This window comes from Dendropsophus ebraccatus, chromosome 9, assembly GCF_027789765.1.
Source record: "Dendropsophus ebraccatus isolate aDenEbr1 chromosome 9, aDenEbr1.pat, whole genome shotgun sequence".
Classification (NCBI taxonomy): Eukaryota; Metazoa; Chordata; class Amphibia; order Anura; family Hylidae; genus Dendropsophus; species Dendropsophus ebraccatus.
In genome coordinates this window covers 11,705,908-11,730,130 of record NC_091462.1, presented here as the reverse complement: position 1 = coordinate 11,730,130, position 24,223 = coordinate 11,705,908, and the positions used below count along the sequence as shown (strand labels likewise).

Here is a 24,223-nt window from a genome sequence, read left to right as displayed (position 1 = left end):
TTTTGCTTTGGCTTTCTCTAGGACTGGATCTACGCAGGAGACGGCTATGGCTTTGCTCACATGCAGCAGATTAGACGTCTCAGTGTCAGCCATCTCCCATTGGCTTCTCTACAGAATCTCAAACAGCAGAATAAACCCATAAAAACACAGAAACACCACCCAAGAGGCTATAAAAACACTCAAAAGTCACGGGGCTTAAAGTGTTAAAACATACAGAACAAAATGTAAGGGGGAAAAAGTAATCTCTCCATAGAGTCTATATAATTTTTTTTTACTAAAAAGTTTCTATTTGCTACACAGTTTACATTCAGCAAACATATACATTACATTGTAATAATATTAACAGTAAAAAATAGATAAATAATTCTACTTACCATAGGATTTTAGTTTTTTTTTTTTTAAATCTTTATTATATAATTAATTATCTATTATTTATATTATGTTGCTGTTTTCATTATTATTTGTTATAGTTATTAGTTCTGTTTAGTATCATTTTTTATTAGTAGTTTTTGTCATTGTTTTTTAGCTATTTATTACTAGGGTGAAATGATTGAAAATAAAAATGCTGTAATCGGTGCGTAGAGGGTTTTTCTGGCTCAAAAACGTTGAGTGAGGACTTCCATCTCACCAAATGTTTATTATTGGCTGTAAAGTATGCAAAGATAATATTATTGTTGTTTATTGAATTTGTTTACTACATGGGCTCCGTATAGGCCCATTGTTGTTAAAAAATTTTTTAAAATGCAATAAAAATTTAAATTAAAAAAAAAACAAAAAAAAAACGTTGAGTGAGAGTCAATAGAGAAATATGAGATGTCATACCTACATAGTATTTTTGTGTTTTTTTTTTAGGTCATTTTAACATTTTTCTGCTCTTTGGCTGTTTTACAAAGTTGCACCAGGCTGTTTTTTTTTTGTTTTCTTTTAAGAATTTGTGGCATTTTGCCCCCATAAACTTCTATAGGGGTGGAAAAACCCAGAACAACAACCAGGTCTGTATACATGTTAGCGTTTTCCCCTAATTCTTTATTACATATTCTGGAATCACATAATGCAAGAATCACATGACTTTAAATAAAAAAAAAAGGAGAGGATAAAACACCAAATTTGATCAGCTCTCCTAGAACACCATTCACACTAGGCAGGAGCACGTTGCTATGGCTGAAATTGCAAACACCCAAAAAACACAAAAATACAGCATGAAAATAGTTAAAAGGATAAAACACTGGTATAAAAACCCCAATACTAATACAATACTAATACACAAAAATAAAAATCTGCCAGAAAGCAGTAAAAACTGCCAAAAAATAGCCATGCCAAAAGTTTATTATTAGTATTATTTGTTTTAATTATTATTATTTATTGTTTATCTTGATTATTTTTTTATTATTGTTTATCCTGTTTATTATTATTAGTTGTATCTTCATAATTATTTATTACACTTCGGAGTTTATTTTTGTTATTATTGTTTTTAGGTTGTTTATTATTATTGTGAGTAGTATTAGTATGATTATTCCTGATGGTGGGGCGGCTACGTTGCCCCCCAGTCAGGAGCAGAGAGCCGGCAGACCAGTAGGGTTTTGGCTCGGCCCTCACAGCCACCAGTGAGCGCGGAGAATCACCAATACTGTTATTCAAACAAGTGTGGCAATCAGACTGGAGCACATAGTGTGCAGCCGCCTCACTCCGCCTGCCTGCAACTCACTGCCCAGTGCTGCTTAAGGCATTTCATTCAGATTTATATTGCTCTATCACACACACACATATTCATCCCCTCTCCCCTCCTCCTCCCCTTCCTCTCTTGTGATATGGGGATCCCATTCCATCTCTCAGACAGGGGATTGTCTTAGCACTTGTTTAAATGCTTGCTGCCTATGCTGGGAGAGAAAGCAGGAAAGAAGACCAGATTTCTATCCCTCTCGCAGCTGTGCTCGCCCAGATAAGCAAAGTCACTGGGAGAGAAACCTTAAAGCGGAGAAGGAGCGTGCAGAATTGAGCAGCTCTCGGGAGCGGAGAAGCCTCCTGCTCCTTCTTGTCCTGCTTTCCTCTAATCAGTCTTTTCTTGGATTCTCCAGATTCCGGCTTTAAAGAAGGGACCGGAGAAAAGAAAAAGAAGAACACAAGGATTGTTTGTTTTTTTTTCCCTGTTTTTTTTTTTTTTTCTATCCTGCAAAAGTGCTCCGGAATTGTAGTGATCTGGGACGCGCCGAGGGGAACGGGGCGCAGGGGTTGCTCCTGGTTTTGAAGACCCCCCCCCAAGCCCTGTTTCTCCGAAACTTGATTGCCAATGCCCATCGAGATAGTCTGCAAGATCAAGTTTGCAGACGAGGATGAGAGCCAGAAGGAAAAAGAGGAAGGAGAGAGGGAAAGCTTGATCGGAGATGAGGTTCCCACCGCTACCCGGGACTTAGCCGGATTTGCCAGCACCAGTACTCTTCATGGACTGCGGCACATCTTCCGGACGGGTAGGCTGGGCATCAAGCAGAGCCTGTGGGTGCTGGCGTTTTGTGCATCCTTGCTCTTCTTCCTCTTCCAGGCAGCAAAGTGTGCCTTGTATTACCTCGAACACCCCCATGTCACCACGCTGGACGAGGAAGTGACGGGCGTGATGACCTTCCCGGCCGTCACCATCTGTAACATCAACCGATTCCGCCACTCGGCCCTCTCCGACGCTGACATTTACCATTTGGCCAACCTGACCGGACTCCCTCCGAAAGACCGGGATGGGCACAGAGAATCGGATTTAGTCTACCCCGCCGCTAACATGCTGGAAATAGTAAACCGGACTGGGCACCAGTTGAGTGAGATGTTAAAAAGCTGCAACTTCAGTGGGAATAACTGCACTGCACAAAACTTCTCGGTGGTGAGTCCCTGTATTCTTCACAGCTCACAGCTAATGCCGCGCATGTTGTCTTAAATATTGTGCTTGTTTAACCCATCGCTTCCCGAGACTCCTCCATCGTGAAAGTCAGGAAGCGCTGGGTAATAGGACGTCAGCCGATGGTTCCTCTACCGTGGTGGGAACAGCGTAAGATTGGCGCTCAGTCCTGGAGGCTATCAACCCTACTGAGGTTAAAGCGGAAAACTTACTCTGATTTGGGGGCAATAAGTGACCTCACAAGGGGCAATAAGTGACCTCTTATGGGGCAATTAATGACTTCACATAGGGGCAATAAAACACCTCAAATAGGGGCAATAAGTAACCTTACATAGGGGAAATAAGTAACCTTACATAGGGCAATTAATGACCTCACATAGGTGCAATTATTAACCTCACATAGGGGCAATTAATGACCACATAGGGGCAATATGTGATCTCACATAGGGGCAATTATTGACTTCCCATTGGGGCAATTAATGACCACTTAGGGGCAATAAGTGACCTCACATGTAGGTAGTATGTAACCTCACATATGGGTAATAAGTAACCTTGCATAGGGGCAATAATTGACCTTACATAGGGGCAATAAGTGACCTCACATAGGGGCAATAAGCAACCTCACATAGGCATAATAAATGACCTCATATAGGGGCAATTAATGACCACATAGGGGCAATAAGTGACCTCACATAGGGGCAATAAATGACCTTACATAGGGGGTAATAAGTGACTTCACATAGGGGTAATGTAAATGTAAAGTAACCTTACATAGGGGTAATAAGTGACCTCACATAGGGGCAATAAGTGACCTCACATAGGGGCAATAAATGACCTTACATAGGGGGTAATAAGTGACTTCACATAGGGGTAATGTAAATGTAAAGTAACCTTAGATAGGGGTAATAAGTGACCTCACATAGGGGCAATAAATGATCTCATATAGGGGTAATAAGTGACCTCACATAGGGGCAATAAGTGACCTCACATAAGGGTAATAAGTGACCTCACATAGGAGTAATAAGTGACCTCACATAGGGGCAATTGATGATCTCACATAGGGGTAATAAGTGACCTCACATAGGGGCAATTGATGATCTCACATAGGGGTAATAAGTGACCTCACATAGGGGTAATAAGTGACCTCACATAAGGGTAATAAGTGACCTCACATAGGAGTAATAAGTGACCTCACATAGGGGCAATAAGTGACCTCACATAGGGGTAATAAGTGACCTCACATAGGGGTAATAAGTGACCTCATATAGGGGTAATAAGTGACCTCACATAGGGGTAATAAGTGACCTCATATAGGGGTAATAGGGGGACACGTTTCCAATAAACATTCATTAGACCTGTCTTACTACTGGGCGTCAGACGCTGGACTGTATCCTGGCAATGGAATAGACTGTATACAGGCAGGATATTTTTTGCACGTAGTGTTACTATGTGTCCCGGGGTCGAACACTCAGCATCACATGAATGTTATATGACTAAATGCCGACCTATTCCTGCAGATCTAGCAGAGATTCTATGGGAGAAGCCAGACAGGAGGAGTGAGATCAGGTCATGTACAGATGGAGCAGAACTGATGTGGCATTCAAGTCTCTGGCGCAGCATCATGAGAATGCCATGGGCTCACCTGTGCTCCTCAGCTCTGCTACATCTATATACATTACATAGGAATCATGTATCTAAAAGGGTCTACAAAAAAATGGATACAATGTTTACACCTATATGGATACAATGTATTCTGACAGTTGTTTAGGGATTGGTAAGTGGTCAGGATGGTGGGACTGGACTACGAGGGACGTTCCGTTATCTTCTGGTGGTGCAGGGGTTAATTTGTTAAATCAGGAGAAATGCAGAAGTATTGGGCGAAGATCTGTGTCCATGGGGAGATGTACACAAGCGAAGCATCCCGGCTCAGTTTTGTCTCTGATAAAGGTGGAGCGGAGTTGGGATGAGCGCGGTGGATACGTAAAGTCTGTGACATTGTGTCGCTCTCAGGCCAGGACGCAATTAAATTTCACGCTGTTTATGCCTGCCGCATGTCATCGCTGCTGCGTAAAAATGACACCCTGCTAAATGTTGTATGGTCGCCGTCTGCAGACGTGTCACTTCCCTGCTTTATAGATGGAAATTTAAAGGGGGGGGGGGTTCCGGGGCGCCCCGGCCGGGACTGAGCCTTACCCAGTCCCAAATAGAATTTCTTCCGAATTATCGGTCATGGCTGGAGAAAAACAATGAGTCCAGAATTGATGAATGCTTCTTGTTTCGGCGCTGTTCTTTCTAAGCTGCGATCTTATCCCAGTGTCAATATATATCAGATATAAAGAGACGCAATGGAGCTGGCGGCAACCATGAAACTCTCATAACCGTACAGGTCACAAGGTGAGAATATCAGGGGTGCATATAACACTGTCCACTGGGGGTGATGTAGAGCACAGAAACCCAAAGGCTCTCTTCTTCCTCTAGTGGCAGCTTGGAGTAGTGCAAGTGTTGGGGGTTATTTATATAAGAATATGTGGGGATGAATTATAATGAAGATTGGTAATATCTTTGATTGACCTTTTTAGATTATTACAATATATATTTCTTAGTGTATTTTTAAAGTGTTTTGTTGGCACCAATATAAATTGGAATAGTTATTAGACGTATTTCACCTATTTGGAGGCCTAGGTGTGTGGTTATTAAATCACTTCAGCATTGGGAGGGAATGAAGCCCCCCCCCCCCCCCCCCCCCCCATGTTTATTCAGGGTTCTCTACCCCAGGTGGGTTTGAGGCTCCATCGGGTTTCTACTGTTCTCCAATAATCATTGCTTCTTTCTTGTTTCTTTTGGAAATCCTGCCGCCATTTCCGTGTAAGTGAACTACAGTAGCTTAATGGTTGCCCAGGGGGGGTAACATGGAATTTGTGGTCAAACATGGCTGCTTTCCTTCAGAAACACCTGTCCATGGGCTGTGTCCAGACGAGTAAATGAGATTGAGCTGCGATAACACAAAGTACATGTAGACAGGTGTGGTACTATGATTGGAAGAAGGCAGCCATGTTATTCTGATCCTGGGAACCTCCATGAATAAACATTTCTGGACAAGAATAAAAAACAAACTGGGATGCGGAGTATATATTTTCTTCCTTCAACCTCTTCTGTGGTTCCACAAAGGAGCTAAAGAAATGGAGAAATGAGGAACTACTGTGGTATAACCTCATCGTACAGTATTATATTATAATACTGTATTATTATTATTATTATTATTATTTATAATTATTTTTATATAACACTGTACCAAATGTACTGATGAGTGTATAACATCATAATACTCCTTCTCTCCTGTATACCATCAAACTACTATAATACTGCTCTATTTATACAAGTATATAACTACTCTAATACTGCTCCTATATACAGGAATATAACTACTCTAATACTGCTCCTATATACAGGAATATAACTACTATAATACTGCTCCCTATATACAGGAATATAACTATAATACTGCTCCTATATACAAGAATATAACTACTATAATACTGCTCCTATATACAGGAATATAACTACTATAATACTGCTCCTATATACAAGGATATAACTACTATAATACTGCTCCCTATATACAGGAATATAACTACTATAATACTGCTCCCTATATACAGGAATATAACTACTATAATACTGCTCCTATATACAGGAATATAACTACTATAATACTGCCCCTATATACAAGAATATAACTACTATAATACTGCTCCCTATATACAACAATATAACTACTATAATACTGCTCCTATATACAGGAATATAACTACTATAATACTGCTCCTATATACAGGAATATAACTACTATAATACTGCTCCTATATACAAGAATATAACTACTATAATACTGCCCCCTATATACAAGAATATAACTACTATAATACTGCTCCTATATACAAGAATATAACTACTATAATACTGCTCCTATATACAAGAATATAACTACTATAATACTGCTCCCTATATACAACAATATAACTACTATAATACTGCTCCTGTGTCTGGCTTTCTGGCGGTGATAGATAGAAATAACATCTTATATAATCTAATAACATCATATAACGTCTTATAATAATAACTAGAGAAACACTTTAACATTTAGAATTGAACCTAATTTCCCCTTTAATAAAGATAAAATGTCAGTAATTCTACGTGAATATTTTCTCAGGGACGATCTCCGCAGTTAGAAATAATAAGTCTCCCGGGTCGCGAACCAAGTTTCCAATGATACCTGGAGTGTATGAGGACCATGGTTCTCCATCCTGGATGGGCTCACTCATGAACGTCCGGGCCGTACTGTGTTACGCCATCTCTGCGCATTGTTTGCTGTCTCTTTATCTCTTGTGATGTCTGATGGGATAGAACAGAATTTGGAGCAAATGCCGCCATTTAGAGCGTAAGTTTATGCTATACAGCTTACTGAGGGTTTTATACAATTGGCGCACACGTTTCTTTTTTAGACCACACCCCCAATCTGAAAACTGTACAGTATGTCAAGAAAATACTGATAAAAAAGATGGAAAAAATAAATAAAATTACTAAACGTGCCCCATAGTGGGTGCTACATACAGGGGGCGAACTAGGGAGGGGAAGGGGGAGTGACAGAACAGCTAGGACCTTTGATGTATATATATGGCGGTATGGACAGTGCTGCACAGTATAGATGGCGGTATGGACAGTGCTGCACAGTATAGATGGCGGTATAGACAGTGCTGCACAGTATAGATGGCGGTATGGACAGTGCTGCACAGTATAGATGGCGGTATAGACAGTAATGTACAGTATAGATGGCGGTATGGACAGTGCTGCACAGTATAGATGGCGGTATGGACAGTGCTGCACAGTATAGATGACGGTATGGACAGTGCTGTACAGTATAGATGGCGGTATGGACAGTGCTGCACAGTATAGATGGTGGTATAGACAGTAATGTACAGTATAGATGACGGTATGGACAGTGCTGCACAGTATAGATGGAGGTATGGACAGTGCTGTACAGTATACATGGTGGTATGGACAGTGCTGCACAGTATAGATGGCGGTATGGACAGTGCTGTACAGTATAGATGGCGGTATGGACAGTGCTGTACAGTAAACATGGTGGTATGGACAGTGCTGCACAGTATAGATGGCGGTATAGACAGTAATGTACAGTATAGATGGAGGTATAGACAGTACTGTACAGTATAGATGGCGGTATAGACAGTGCTGTTCAGTATAAATGGGGGTGGCCCTGAGCCTGTGACGCACGCATCACATGGGACTTTGCTTTCTCCTGCAGCTGCCCGGTGAGCTGGAGGTAATCTAAGTATTGATGTTCATTATTGAGGAGGCTTTTGCTTGGATTTATGGTTTTCTACAGATCAATACATTAAATTTAGTTTGCACAGTTATGTACAGTGTAGCAGATTCATCTCTATAGTTTAAAAAGCAACTGGTAGAGGAAAGAGGAGGAGAAGGGGGGGGGAGGGAGGGACCAGCGGTTGTAAAAACTTTTCAAAGGGAGATACTAAAAAAAAGCTGTCTCCTTTTTAGCTTCTCAGGGTCATGTAATACCAGCGCTATATATCCACATATATACATTTATACATGAACAAACATATTACTACTATAATACTGCTCCCTATATACAAGAATATAACTACTATAATACTGCTCCCTATATACAAGAATATAACTACTATAATACTGCCTCCTATATACAAGAATATAACTACTATAATACTGCTCCTATATACAGGGATATAACTACTATAATACTGCTCCTATATACAGGAATATAACTACTATAATACTGCTCCTATATACAGGGATATAACTACTATAATACTGCTCCTATATACAGGAATATAACTACTATAATACTGCTCCTATATACAGGGATATAACTACTATAATACTGCTCCTATATACAAGAATATAACTGCTATAATACTGCTCCTATATACAGGAATATAACTACTATAATACTGCTCCTATATACAGGGGAAGCTCTTTGTTAGGGGAAACCTTAAGTTCCCCTGTGTCAGATCGCATGTGTCCCTTGGGTTGTCAGCAGGAGGAGACTATGGATCACTTCATCTCAGAGTGTTGGGGTGGACGGAAAATCTGGCATGACATATCCGCCAAGCTACAGATCCCCACATAAGAGTCCCTGAAATACCCAGAAATCATCTATGGGGTCACATCTAATGGGTATAACATCAACCGGGGGACCCTGTATCTGATCATCTCTGTGACCAAGTATTATCAGTGGCACACAAGAACGCGAGTCTCCATACATAGTGAGCCATTCAATCACAGCAAAGCCATATCCCTCATTCTGTCAGAACTCAGGTGGATCCAGGCACTAGAGGTCAGGAAAAAAGGGGAGAACTTCAATTTATGGAGGAACGTCCATCTCGACTAATGTATTGTATATTGTATACTGTACTATAGCTGTATTATTTATATTCTGGTGGATATACAGGCGGTATATACTATGGCTGTATTATTTATATTCAGGTGTATATACAGGCGGTATATACTATGGCTGTATTATTTATATTCAGGTGTATATACAGGCGGTATATACTATGGCTGTATTATTTATATTCAGGTGTATATACAGGCGGTATATACTCTGTATCTGTGTTTTGTTCCTGTAGTGATGAGGCTATGCTTCCTGCCATCAGTGTGATGTGTAAGCACATTCTTAGCTGTTGGGGTTGTGTGTAGCGTCGGTGTTGGCTCGGCATGTATCGGTGGTGCTCCGCTGGCGGTGGAGGCAGGGGGCCGGGCCGCCTTATGCTCTTCTTACTCGGTTCGCTCCTTCCATGGATGGGAGTAATGGTTTCCATTAGAGCAGCAGATGGGGAGCAGATACAGTCGGCTTCAGATGCTGAGAAGGAAACTATTTGCATTTGGTTCTATAGATAGAAGTGTCTGTAACGTGCACATTTCCATAGGACTGCAGAGCAGGTCGTTCTTCATCAGGACAGATACATAGCACCATAAACAATAACACAGTGACCTAATAACTATGTATAATATGGGGGGGGGGGGGGCAGAGATCGCTCCCTGATCTATTTATACCAAGGACTGTATCTAAGGGATTCTTTACTGTAAGAGCAATGAGACTGTGGAGCCAGAGGAAGGCGTCACTGTGTGTATTATTCCTGTACTGTGACATCACTGTGTGTATTATCCCTGTACTGTGACATCACTGTGTGTATTATCCCTGTACTGTGACATCACTGTGTGTATTATCCCTGTACTGTGACATCACTGTGTATTATCCCTCTACTGTGACATCACTGTGTGTATTATTCCTGTACTGTGACATCACTGTGTGTATTATCCCCCCTGTACTGTGACATCACTGTGTGTATTATCCCTGTACTGTGACATCACTGTGTGTATTATTCCTGTACTGTGACATCACTGTATTATCCCTGTACTGTGACATCACTGTGTGTATGATCACTGTACTGTGACATCACTGTGTGTATTATCCCTGTACTGTGACATCACTGTGTATTATCCCTGTAGTGTAACATCACTCTGTGTATTATCCCTGTACTGTGACATCACTGTGTGTATTATCCCTGTACTGTGACATCACTGTGTGTATTATCCCTGTACTGTGACATCACTGTGTGTATTATCCCCCCTGTACTGTGACATCACTGTGTGTATTATCCCTGTACTGTGACATCACTATGTGTATTATCCCTGTACTGTGACATCACTGTGTATTATCCCTGTACTGTGACATGACTGTGTGTATTACCACTGTACTGTGACATCACTGTGTGTAATATCCCTGTACTGTGACATCACTGTGTATTATACCTGTACTGTGACATGACTGTGTGTATTACCCCTGTACTGTGACATCACTGTGTGTATTATCCCTGTACTGTGACATCACTGTGTATTATCCCTGTACTGTGACATCACTGTGTATCATCCCTGTACTGTGACATCACTGTGTGTATTATCCCTGTACTGTGACATCACTGTGTGTATTATCCCCCCTGTACTGTGACATCACTGTGTGTATTATCCCTGTACTGTGACATCACTGTGTGTAGTATCCCCCCTGTACTGTGACATCACTGTGTGTATTATCCCTGTACTGTGACATCACTGTGTGTATTATCCCTGTACTGTGACATCACTGTGTGTATTATCCCTGTACTGTGACATTACTGTGTATTATCCCTGTACTGTGACATCACTGTGTGTATTATCCCTGTACCGTGACATCACTGTGTGTATTATCCCTGTACTGTGACATCACTGTGTGTATTATCCCTGTACTGTGACATCACTGTGTATTATCCCTGTACTGTGACATCACTGTGTATTATCCCTGTACTGTGACATTACTGTGTGTATTATCCCCCCTGTACTGTGACATCACTGTGTATTATCCCTGTACTGTGACATCACTGTATATTATCCCTGTACTGTGACATCACTGTGTATTATCCCTGTATTGTGACATCACTGTATTATCCCTGTACTGTGACATCACTGTATATTATCCCTGTACTGTGACATCACTGTGTATTATCCCTGTATTGTGACATCACTGTATTATCCCTGTACTGTGACATCACTGTGTGTATTATCCCCCTGTACTGTGACATCACTGTGTGTATTATCCCTGTACTGTGACATCACTGTGTGTAATATCCCTGTACTGTGACATCACTGTGTATTATCCCTGTACTGTGACATCACTGTGTGTATTATCCCTGTACTGTGACATCACTGTGTACTATACCTGTACTGTGACATCACTGTGTGTATTACCCCTGTACTGTGACATCACTGTGTATTATCCCTGTACTGTGACATGACTGTGTGTATTACCACTGTACTGTGACATCACTGTGTGTAATATCCCTGTACTGTGACATCACTGTGTATTATACCTGTACTGTGACATCACTGTGTATCATCCCTGTACTGTGACATCACTGTGTGTATTATCCCTGTACTGTGACATGACTGTGTGTATTACCCCTGTACTGTGACATCACTGTGTGTATTATCCCTGTACTGTGACATCACTGTGTATTATCCCTGTACTGTGACATCACTGTGTATCATCCCTGTACTGTGACATCACTGTGTGTATTATCCCTGTACTGTGACATCACTGTGTGTATTATCCCCCCTGTACTGTGACATCACTGTGTGTATTATCCCTGTACTGTGACATCACTGTGTGTATTATCCCTGTACTGTGACATCACTGTGTATTATCCCTGTACTGTGACATCACTGTGTGTATTACCACTGTACTGTGACATCACTGTGTGTATTATCCCTGTACTGTGACATCACTGTGTGTATTATCCCTGTACTGTGACATCACTGTGTGTATTATCCCTGTACTGTGACATCACTGTGTGTATTATCCCTGTACTGTGACATCACTGTGTATTATCCCTGTACTGTGACATCACTGTGTGTATTATCCCTGTACTGTGACATCACTGTGTGTATTATCCCCCCTGTACTGTGACATCACTGTGTGTATTATCCCCATACTGTGACATCACTGTGTATTATCCCTGTACTGTGACATCACTGTGTGTATTACCATGGTATTCTATGGTGGGGTTTATCTCTATCTATGAGATACAGCACACCTGACTGTTCACTCCCCCAACATTCAATGGTCGGCCAAACTTGAGGCATTCAGCTGACCTTGACGATACGGTTATAACAAAGCCGATAACAGGCTGTGACCTCTGCTCCGGCTGGTTTCACAGCTCACCTCCCCCTGTGCAAGAATTCTATGGGCGAAACTGAGCCGATGTCAATAAAGGGTTAAACCCGATTACATTCAAGTCCCATCTCATAGGTCCCTGCTAAGCGGCAGTGAAAGGGTTAATGCGGTGCCAGGCATAACGATTGTAGGTATCAGCAGAACTTACTGACCCATGGCCATCCTCTAGGGGGGGATAGAGCAGAGAATCAGCCCCGGGGCATTAACTCTGCGACTCCCCTCACATTGCGCTCAGCTGGGGGGGGGGGGGGGTAGATTACAGCAGAGTCCGCTCCAGCGACCAGCTCCATCCCTCCACACCCCCGGGGGACGAGGCCGCTCTCTGACTGCATCTCCTCCTCTATTCTGGTTTTCAGCCTTGGTTTCATTTTAAAGGGGAATTCCAGGAAAAAAGCAGGAAGTGATTACTGAGTAGTCAGAGAAAAGTAATAGAACTCACATGTAACGGTGGAGAACATGGGGGAAAGTCCAAAATAATAAAACGGAGATAAACAAATAGTTTTGGCACCAGATTTCAGGTAAATTTGGGAAGAAATTGGATTAGTTAAAAACCAAATTGTTTAGACTTATTTTGTCCTTACTCCTGCACACCGAGCTGCCATGGGATATGTGGCCATGCTGTATACATCACAGCTACATACATTAGATGGGCAGGGTATTACACAGAGCAGGGACACCTGTCATTGATAGGAGTACCGGTTCCTGCACACCGAGCTGCCATGGGGTATGCAGCCATGCTGTATACATCACAGCTACATACATTAGATGGGCAGGTATTATACAGGAGCAATGACACCTACCATTGATAGGAGTCCCTGATCCTGCACACCGAGCTGCCATGGGGTACGTGGCCATGCTGTATACATCACAGCTACATACATTAGATTGGCAGGGCACTATACAGGAGCAGGGACACCTACCATTGATAGTAGTCCCTGTTCCTGCACACCGAACTGCCATGGGGTATGCAGCCATGCTGTATACATCACAGCTACATTAGATTTACCAAAGACTGTACAGGAGCAGGGATACCTGTAATTGATAGGAGTCCCTGCTCCTGCACACTAAGCTGCCATGGGGTATGCCATGCTGTGTACATCACAACTACATACATTATATGGACAGGGCACTACACAGGAGCAGGGACACCTGTCATTGATAGGAGTCCCTGCTCCTGTACACAAAGCTGCCATTGGGGTATGCAGCCATGCTGTATACATCACAGCAGCATATATTAGATTGATCAGGAACTATTGGAGCAGGGAATGTTGATCCAAATCAACATTCATACATGTTTTGTGTCTTTGTGTATATATATATATATATATATATATATATATATATATATATATATATATATATATTCAAGTTACTGTGGTCTTTGGTGGATGTTTTTTTCCCCCCAGAAGAGAATATCAGTAGGTAACAATCCCAAAAGTTTTTGGTGCCTAGGCTACTTTTCTCCTTGGACTTGTCCTGCCCATGTACCGTATACTTAGTAAAGATCTGTGACACATTGTGGTCAGGGAATTGCAGGTTTCAGATATAATAAGATAAAGTTGAGCAGTTAAAGGGGTTATCCAGCGCTACAAAAACATGGCCACTTTTCCCCCTACTGTTGTCTCCAGTTCAGGTGCGGTTTGCAATTAAGCTCCATTTACTTCAATGGAACTGAGTTTCAAAACAGTAGGGGGAAAATGGCCATGTTTTTGTAGCGCTGGATAACCCCTTTAAGCTCCCCGGGGGCGGGGCCACAATTGCTGGTAAATTGATGCTCACAGCTTGTCATGATTGTCAGAGCTGGTTCATGCGTGTTTGTTACAGTGTGACTCACTAAGCCTCTAACCAGCACTAGTATGTGAGAAGTACCACCCCCAGGGATCCCATGGAGTCACGCCGTTACTGCTTCCATATACGTACATATACACTACCGTTCAAAAGTTTGGGGTCACCCAAACAATTTAGTGTTTTCCATGAAAAGTCACACTTCTTCACCCCCATACGTTGTGAAATGAATAGAAAATAGAGACAAGACATTGACAAGGTGAGAAATAATGATTTGTAGGTGAAATAACATTGTTCTTCCATCACACTTTGCTTCCGTCCCAGAATCCTCCTTTTGCAGCAATTCCAGCATTGCACACCTTTGGCATTCTAGCTATTAATCTGTTGGGGTAAGCTGGAGAAATTGCACCCCACGCTTCTAGAAGCAGCTCCCACAAGTTGGATTGGTTGGATGGGCACTTCTGGCGTACCATACGGTCCAGCTGCTCCCACAATGGGGTGGTGATCTGGTGACTGCGCTGGCCACTCCATTCCCTATGATAGAATACCAGCTGCTGCTTCTGCTGGAAATAGTTCTTGCACAATTTGGAGGTGTGTTTAGGGCATTGTCCTGTTGTAGGATGAAATTGGCTCCAACCAAGCGCTGTCCACTGGGTATGGCATGGCGGTGCAGAGTGATGGCCTTCCTTATTCACAATCCCTTTTACCCTGTACAAATCTCCCACCTTACCAGCACCAACCCCAGACCATCACATGACCTCCACCATGCTTAACAGATGGCGTCAGGCATTCTTCCAGCATCTTCTCATTTCTTCTGCGTCTCACAAACGTTCTTCTTTGTGATCCAAACACCTCAGACTTGGATTCATCCGTCCACAACACTTTTTTCCAGTCTTCCTCTGTCCAATGTCTGTGTTCTTTTGCCCATCTTAATCTTTTTCTTTTATTGGCCAGTCTCAGATATGGCTTTTTCTTTGCCACTCTGCCCTGAAGCCCAAAATCCGGCAGCCGCCTCTTCACTGTAGATGTTGACACTGATGTTTTGCGGGTACTATGTAATGAAGATGCCAGTTGGGGACCTGTGAGGCGTCTGTTTCTCAAACTAGAGACTCTAATGTGCTTATCTTATTGCTTAGTTGTGCAACGCGACCTCCCACTTTTTCTACTCTGGTTAGAGCCTGTTTGTGCTGTCCTCTGAAGGGAGTAGTACACACCGTTGTAGGAAATCTTCAATTTCTTAGCAATTTCTCGCATGGAATAGCCTTCATTTCTAAGAACAAGAATAGACTGTGGAGTTTCAGATGAAAGTTCTCTTTTTCTGGCCATTTTGAGCGTTTAATTGACCCCACAAATGTGATGCTCCAGAAACACAATCTGCTCAAAGGAAGGTCAGTTTTGTAGCTTCTGTAACAAGCTAGACTGTTTTCAGATGTGTGAACATGATTGCACAAGGTTTTCTAATCATCAATTAGCCTTCTGAGCCAATGAGCAAACACATTGAACCATTAGAACACTGGAGTGATAGTTGCCTCTATACACCTATGTAGATATTGCACCAAAAACCAGACATTTGCAGCTAGAATAGTCATTTACCACATTAGCAATGTATAGAGGGGATTTGTTTACAGTTAGGACTAGTTTAAAGTTATCTTCATTGAAAAGTACATTTCAATGTGACCCCAAACTTTTGAACGGTGGTGTATATACAGTATATATATATATATACACACACACACACGCACTGGAATACTGAATTTCCTGTATTATTTGGGTCCACTTGCCCTGAAGGGGTTAATGACAGCCGCCTGTAGCGCCGTCACCTTTCCACGACTATTTTAGCAGCAGCATAAATGTCCCTAGTATTTGGCGCGCTGACATCCTGTAAATATCCTCCTCTTTACTTGCCATTTTGGCTCTGACATTTCCTTCTTTCGGCTGTTTGGAGCGTTGTTATTATTATTATCGGCTTCGCTATATTCAACTTTTTGCTAAAAACCTTATTCGCACCTTCACAGGGATGTGACACTTCAAAGGGCTGCGAGGCGATAATGTCCTGGGTTAGGCGGGGCGGTGCGGGGGGGGCGGGAAGGCAGTGATCCTTAGTCCCTCCATGGGCAGAAACATATCAAACATTATGTGTGAGTGGAATACCCCTTTAATTCCTCCTGTGGCGGTGATTCTTATGCGCCTACATCTCATGATGACAAGTAATCATTTTCAGATTGGAGTGAGTCTATCTCGCTGCCTAATGGGTTGTGATGCGTCGTGTCAATCAGGTCCCTTCACATTCCTTGTGTTCTGCTGAGGACCCTGCTGGGCCGAGCTCTGCACATAGTCACATGTCTGCGGGGTCGCCTCTCACCTGAAGAGATGTGCCTGATCCCCCCAGCACGAGCTGCATGTCCTCAGCTTATTCTATCTCATCCCCCCAGCTGTGTGTGACAAGGGGGGGGGGGGGTGGCTGAGAGGGTTCCTGTAATCTGCAGCCCTCCAGCTGTTACAGAACTACAACTCCCATCATGTCCTGACAGCCCGGCCTGTGTACCAGATATATGGCAGCAGTTATCACAGTATTACAATCAAATGGTGTTAGGAGACAGCACCGCTCTTGTGTCCAGCTGAGGTACGGTTTACAATTAGCTTCATGGTATACTGGTTTACTGATATACCAGTGATGTATATAATATGGCAGCACTGTTTATATGTACTGTGCCGTAGCATCAGGTATGTGTACTGTATGGCGATATTATTCATATGCACACTGTGTATAGTATGGCTGCACTGACATCTGTGAGCACTATATGGGCACTCAAGTGTATATAAGGAGCACTCTACTGACACTGTATAAAAGGAGCACTCTACTGACACTGTATATAAGGAGCACTCTACTGACACTGTATATAAGGAGCACTACTGACACTGTATATAAGGAGCACTACTGACACTGTATATAAGGAGCACTCTACTGACACTGTATATAAGGAGCACTCTACTGACACTGTATAAAAGGAGCACTCTACTGACACTGTATAAAAGGAGCACTCTACTGACACTGTATATAAGGAGCACTCTACTGACACTGTATATAAGGAGCACTCTACTGACACTGTATATAAGGAGCACTCTACTGACACTGTATATAAGTATTACTCTACTGACACTGTGTATAAGGAGCACTCTACTGACACTGTATAAAAGGAGCACTCTACTGACACTGTATATAAGGAGCACTCTACTGACACTGTATAAAAGGAGCACTCTACTGACACTGTATATAAGGAGCACTCTACTGACACTGTATAAAAGGAGCACTCTACTGACACTGTGTAAAAGGAGCACTCTACTGACACTGTATAAGAAGCACTCCACTGACACTGTATATAAGAAGCACTCCATACTGACACTGTATATAAGGAGCACTTCACTGACACTGTATATAAGGAGCACTCTACTTACACTGTATATAAGGAGCACTCTACTCACACTATATAAGGAGCACTCTACTGACACTGTATATAAGGAGTACTCTACTGACACTGTATATAAGGAGCACTCTACTGACACTATATAAGGAGCACTCTACTGACACTGTATATAAGGAGCACTCTACTGACACTGTATATAAGGAGTACTCTACTGACACTGTATATAAGGAGCACTCTACTGACACTGTATATAAGGAGCACTCTACTGACACTGTATATAAGGAGTACTCTACTGACACTGTGTATAAGAAGCACTCCACTGACACTGTATATAAGAAGCACTCCATACTGACACTGTATATAAGGAGCACTCTACTTACACTGTATATAAGGAGCACTCTACTGACAATTGTATATAAGGAGCACTCTACTTACACTGTATATAAGGAGCACTCTACTGAACCTGTGTAAAAGGAGCACTCTACCGACACTGTGTATAAGAAGCACTCTACTGACACTGTATATAAGAAGCACTCCACTGACACTGTATATAAGCAGCATTCTACTGACACCGTATATAAGGAGCACTCTACTGCCACTGTGTATACAAAGCACTTTACTGACACAGTATTGGCAGTGTGAATTATTTGGGAGCATTATTGATGTGTTCTGTGTGTAGCATCAGTTATGTGTACTGTATGGCTAAATTATATGTACAGTATGTTCTATGTGGTAGCATTAGTTATGTTTTCTGTACATAATAATTATATATGTGTACTGTGTGGTAGCATCAGTTTTGTGTAGTGTATGGCAGTATTATTTATGTCTTCTATGCAGTAGCATCAGTTTTGTGTACTGTATGACAGTATTATTGATGCCTTCTATGCGGCAGCATCAATTATGTGTTCTGGCATTACTGGTATTCTGTGTAGTCATGCATACCGTATGGTATTATTAGTAAAGTGGATTGTGTGCTAGTATCAGTATTATGTACTGTATGGCAGTATTATTTATGTATAGGGTAGCATCAGTAATAATGTGTATTGTATGGCAGCAATATTCATGTATTGTGTGATCAGTTATGTGTGCTTTATGGCAGTATTATTGCGTGATAGTGTCAGTTATGTGTTATGTATGGCTGTATTATTTATGTGTATTGTGTGATAGTGTCAGTTATGTGTTATGTATGGCAGCATTATTTATGTATTGTGTGATAGTGTCAGTTATGTGTTATGTATGGCAGCATTATTTATGTATTGTGTGATAGTGTCAGTTATGTGTTATGTATGGCTGTATTATTTATGTGTATTGCGTGATAGTGTCAGTTATTATGTGTTATGTATGGCTGTATTATTTATGTATTGTGTGATAGTGTCAGTTATGTGTTATGTATGGCTGTATTATTTATCTGTATTGCGTGATAGTGTCAGTTATGTGTTATGTATGGCTGTATTATTTATGTGTATTGCGTGATAGTGTCAGTTATGTGTTATGTATGGCTGTATTATTTATGTGTATTGCGTGATAGTGTCAGTTATGTGTTATGTATGGCAGCATTATTTATGTATTGTGTGATAGTGTCAGTTATGTGTTATGTATGGCTGTATTATTTATGTGTATTGCGTGATAGGGTCAGTCATGTGTGATGTATGGCTGTATTATATATGTGTATTGCGTGATAGTGTCAGTTATATGTATTGTATGGCAGCATTATTTATGTATTGTGTGATAGTGTCAGTTATGTGTGATGTATGGCAGCATTATTTATGTATATTGTGTGATAGTATCAGTTATATGTACTGTATGGCAGCATTATTTATCTGTATTGTGTGATAGTATCAGTTATATGTACTGTATGGCAGCATTATTTATGTATATTGTGTAATAGTATCAGTTATATGTACTGTATGGCAGCATTATTTATCTGTATTGTTAGGTACTCAGTAACAATAATAATGTGTGCTATGGACTGGGATGAAATCATTATTCATGTGCACTATATGGCACCATTATTTATGTAGATTACAATGAGGACAATGAGTGTGTGAATTAATGCATCGCCATCCCTGTGACATCCCTCCAGATACATTGCAGTTTATCTTATAGTCCTTGAATCATCCTCTTCTGTCAAGTTTTATAACATTTCCTTAATGATTTTGCTGTTGTTTCTGGGAAAGTCCAGCTTTTCCAGTATTCTGTGCGGCACGTACGCCCGGAATGTGGGGGAACCTGACAACAACTACTGTAATGGCGGTGTTAATTGTCTCCCTAGAAATAACAAGGGGCTGAATATTCAAGGTTCATAGATGAAGAGTTTTCCTGAATTGACAGCTGACAGCGCCGGCTTCATTACCACAGGATACATGAGATAATTCATCCTAATAAAAGAGACAGCTCCGCAATATGCCAGTTATTAGCTCACACTGGGGCGCCAGTCTACCACAGCAGCAGAGGGTCACAGTTACTGTTTAAGGAGGCCGCTGTATAATATATATATATATATCATGGGGAGAGCGGAGCCTGACACATAAGGGCTGGTGCAGGAAAATGTATGTGGCCACAAACTGCTACAATGTAGAAACCTTCCTGTGACAGAGGCTGAATAGATACAATACACGTTACACAGCGCAGGGTTGGGATCTAAAGTAACTGTGTGTAATGGAGAGTTTATATTATCACAGAATAACATAAAGGTTCTTGTGGTCACCAGTCTTAAAGAAAGAAAGAAAGAAAGAAAGAAAGAAAGGAAGGAAGGAGAGGGAGGAGAGAGAAAGAAGAGAGACAGAAGACAGCGAGACAAGAAAGTGAAGAGAGAAAGACAAAAGAGAGAAGAGAGCGAGAAAGAAGAAATAGAAGAAAAGAGAGAGAAAGAAGTGAGAGGAGAGAAAGAGAGGTGAAAGAAAGAAGAGAGAAAGATAGAGAGAGAGGAGAGAGAGAGAGAGGAAATAAAGAAGAGAGAAAGATAGAGAGAGAGAGGAAATAAAGAAGAGAGAAAGGGGGGAGAGAGAGAGCAGAGAGTGAGACAAGAGAGAGAAGATAGAGGAGGAGAAAGAATGGAAAGAGAGATGAGAGAAAAAAAAGAATGAGAGAGAAGAGATGGAAGAGAGAGAGAGACATTAGGTTGCAGGACTTCAGCCAGATGAACTGAATTGGGATTAGTTCACAGTATGTACAGTTTTCCCTTTCAAACTGTGTCTTTTTAGGCAGCACTTCAGTATATCCTGATCCCATAAAGATGGAAGCAGCTGCACACAGATAGAGCTGGGTGGGGCGGGGGTCTGTGAGCATCCAGGAGGGAGTGATGATGTCATCCTGTAGTTTAAGGAAGTCAGCTGACTCTAGACAGACCACTTCTTCTGACACATTAAACTCTGAGATTTTCTGTGGGTCAGGCTGCTGATCACATGACCCACTTACTGTAATGAAATGCATGGATGTAGCTGTGCTGGGATGAAACAGATGGCGCTGTAATACTAGCGATGGTGAATGTGCACCTTTAAATACAGATTACATGTCTTGTGACTATTGCTGAGTTCTCTAAAATAATCTGAGATCTCTATAATTCAATACATTGCCAAGTTCATTTTTGGAATAAAGAGGATATTGGTTCACCAGGGGCTTCTTTATATTGGGATTACAGTGGGATTACAAAGGTAGTAGCAATGAGAGAACTCAAAGTCTATATATCGGACCTGCCGTGATGGTGTCCAGACCCAAGAAGTCTATAAAAACTTATATAATCTGTAAATCTAATTCTCTGATTTAGTTAATGCACCTGGTCTCCAAGAAGGGGACGGGGGATGGGGGGATGGAGGGAAGCCCCTTTGATACCCTATAGGCCCAAATAAAGCACACTATTAAATACTCCTCTGTGTTTTCCTCTGACGATGATGTCCCTCCATTAAGGAGTAGAAACAGCGCCACATCTGTCTACATGTGATATTGCAATTCAGCGTCATTCACTTTGATGGAAGTGTAATACCAGAATTAACCAGGTGTGGTGCTGTTTGTAGAAGAAATCCCTCACATAGTCCTCATTCTGGGGTTATTTCATGTATTTTATAGAAGCTCACCCAATATGTACTAAATCAGGAAAGCTGGGCCCCAGCCTTGGCCCCTTTCTCCTAAACCCCAGTTGTGATCCCCCTGGCTGAAGCCGTATCAATCAATATTTATCATGGGATCTCCCCTTTAAGACATTTCCTCTGCTGTAAGTAACAAGCTTCCAAATCCTGCGGCTGTAATCTGAGGCCTGAAACGTTCTGAGTGATCTCCTCTTCAGTCTTAAATTAGCCTTACACAAGGAGACTATCAAATCATACAGCATTAGATTGTTCTAAAGAACAGGCAGCGCAAATGAAAAATTACATCCCCCAGAGAGCACGTGCAATTTTAATTATCTGTCAGCCTGGAAAAAAAAAAGTCTGGAAACTTTAGTTTTCCGTATGGCTGAGAATGTGAGGTATTGATTTCAGATGGATGAAGGATGGGATGTATTTCTACACTGGCTGAGGAAACATATGTGTGACTGACACTTCAAGAGTCTAAAGAATAACAGCATAGTTGCTATATATATATATATATATTTTTTTTTTTTTATTTTTATTTATTTTTTTTTACATGAATAGCACCACACCGATCTGTAGGTTATGCCTGGTATTGCAGCTCAGCTTGCAAAACCACGAACAGCCTGTTGAAGTGCTGTGCTTGAAAGAAACAAGTCATGTTTTTATAATCTTTGAACCCCCTTTAAGTCCTAAAGTATTGAGATCATTGGGTGCATTCAATATTCTATCGTTTTGTATCTAATATATATATATATATATATATATATATATATATATATAGTAATTATATGTGTCTCCATGGTTACGTATTACAAACAAACTCCTCATCAAGGAGTATTCCATTGCTCTGTGCTAACATCTTCCCATGCAATGCAGAGGTATCTGTGGTTAGAGCGGGTAACACACAGCAGGTTATATTGCCCCAAGGAGACTTATTAGAAGCATTTAGCCCCATAAATCCCTAAGTCAGTGGAAGAGAAAGGGAGGAGACACGAACAAACATGATAGAGAGTTAAGAGGTTAGAGATGGGGGAAGTCAACAAGAAGGGAAAACCCACTGAGGCTGAACCTGCCGCTCCACAGACAGTAAACACCAACTGAGGCTGAACCTGCAACTCCACAGACAGAAAACACCCACTGAGGCTGAACCTGCAGCTCCACAAACAGAAAACACCCACTGAGGCTAAACCTGCAACTCCACAGACAGTAAACACCCACTGAGGCTGAACCTGCAGCTCCACAAACAGTAAACACCCACTGAGGCTGAACCTGCAGCTTCACAATCAGAAAACACCCACTAAGTCCTGAACATGCAGCTCCACAAACAGTAAACACCCACTGAGGCTAAACCTGCAACTACACAGACAGAAAACACCCACTGAGGCTGAACCTGCAGCTCCACCAAGAGAAAACACCCAATAAGTACTCAACATGCATCTCCACAAACATAAAACACCCACTGAGGCTGAACCTGCAGCTCCACAAACAGAAAACACCTACTGAGACTGAACCTGAGCTTCACAAACATAAACACCCACTGAGTACCCACTGCAGCTCCACAAACAGAAAATGTGCACTAAACACTGAAAAAGCAGGCAACAGTCAATGGGCTCTAGACATGTGGCTAAACAAGTAGGGATTGCCCACTGAGTGTTGAACCCGCAGCTCCACAAGCAGGGAATACCCACTACAACTTGGCAAGCAGGGAGCTCCCACTGTGCTCTGTTCTTACAGTTCATATGCAGGGAAGAGTCAGTAAGCTTCACAACCGCAGCAGAGAATGCCCACTAAGCTCTGAGCCTGCAGCTTCACAAGCTGGAAACACACACTGAGCAGTGAACTCACAGCTACACATGCAGGGAGTGTTCACTGAGCTCTGCACGCAGAGCATTGCCTAACATGGTAAAAGTTAGCCCACAGGACTGGAAGACAAGGAAGGTTATATGATAAATTCTTCCATAGATACAAAGACAATACCTCCGACTTCTGTCAGATAATTGAATGACCGAGTATAGAGGCAAAGCAGGCCGTGAGCGCGTGTTCTCCATCCACAAACCGTCTTCCTTTAGTGCCGTCGCTTCCTTGTCATTCATGAGCACTTTCCCAGAATCTCACGCCTCGGTACGCCAGGTTTCCGTTTGTTAACTGGTGACCTACGCCTTGCAGCTCTTAATCTATGTCACAGCTAAAGATTGTTCCCGCTCATTAGTAAAATACCCCTTGGGACGGGCCCGGCTCT

The 24,223-nt window shown here is 41.9% G+C and overlaps 1 protein-coding gene across 1 annotated transcript in view; it reads left to right on the top strand.

The window, feature by feature from the left end:
- The first annotated feature begins 2,287 nt into the window (after nt 1-2,287).
- ASIC4 (acid sensing ion channel subunit family member 4) overlaps nt 2,288-24,223 on the top strand; it is a 202,009-nt gene continuing 180,073 nt past the window's right edge. Inside the window, exon 1 of the mRNA XM_069985059.1 lies at nt 2,288-2,863. Within this exon, the coding sequence (XP_069841160.1) occupies nt 2,288-2,863 (576 nt within the window). The remainder of the gene's footprint in view (nt 2,864-24,223) is intronic.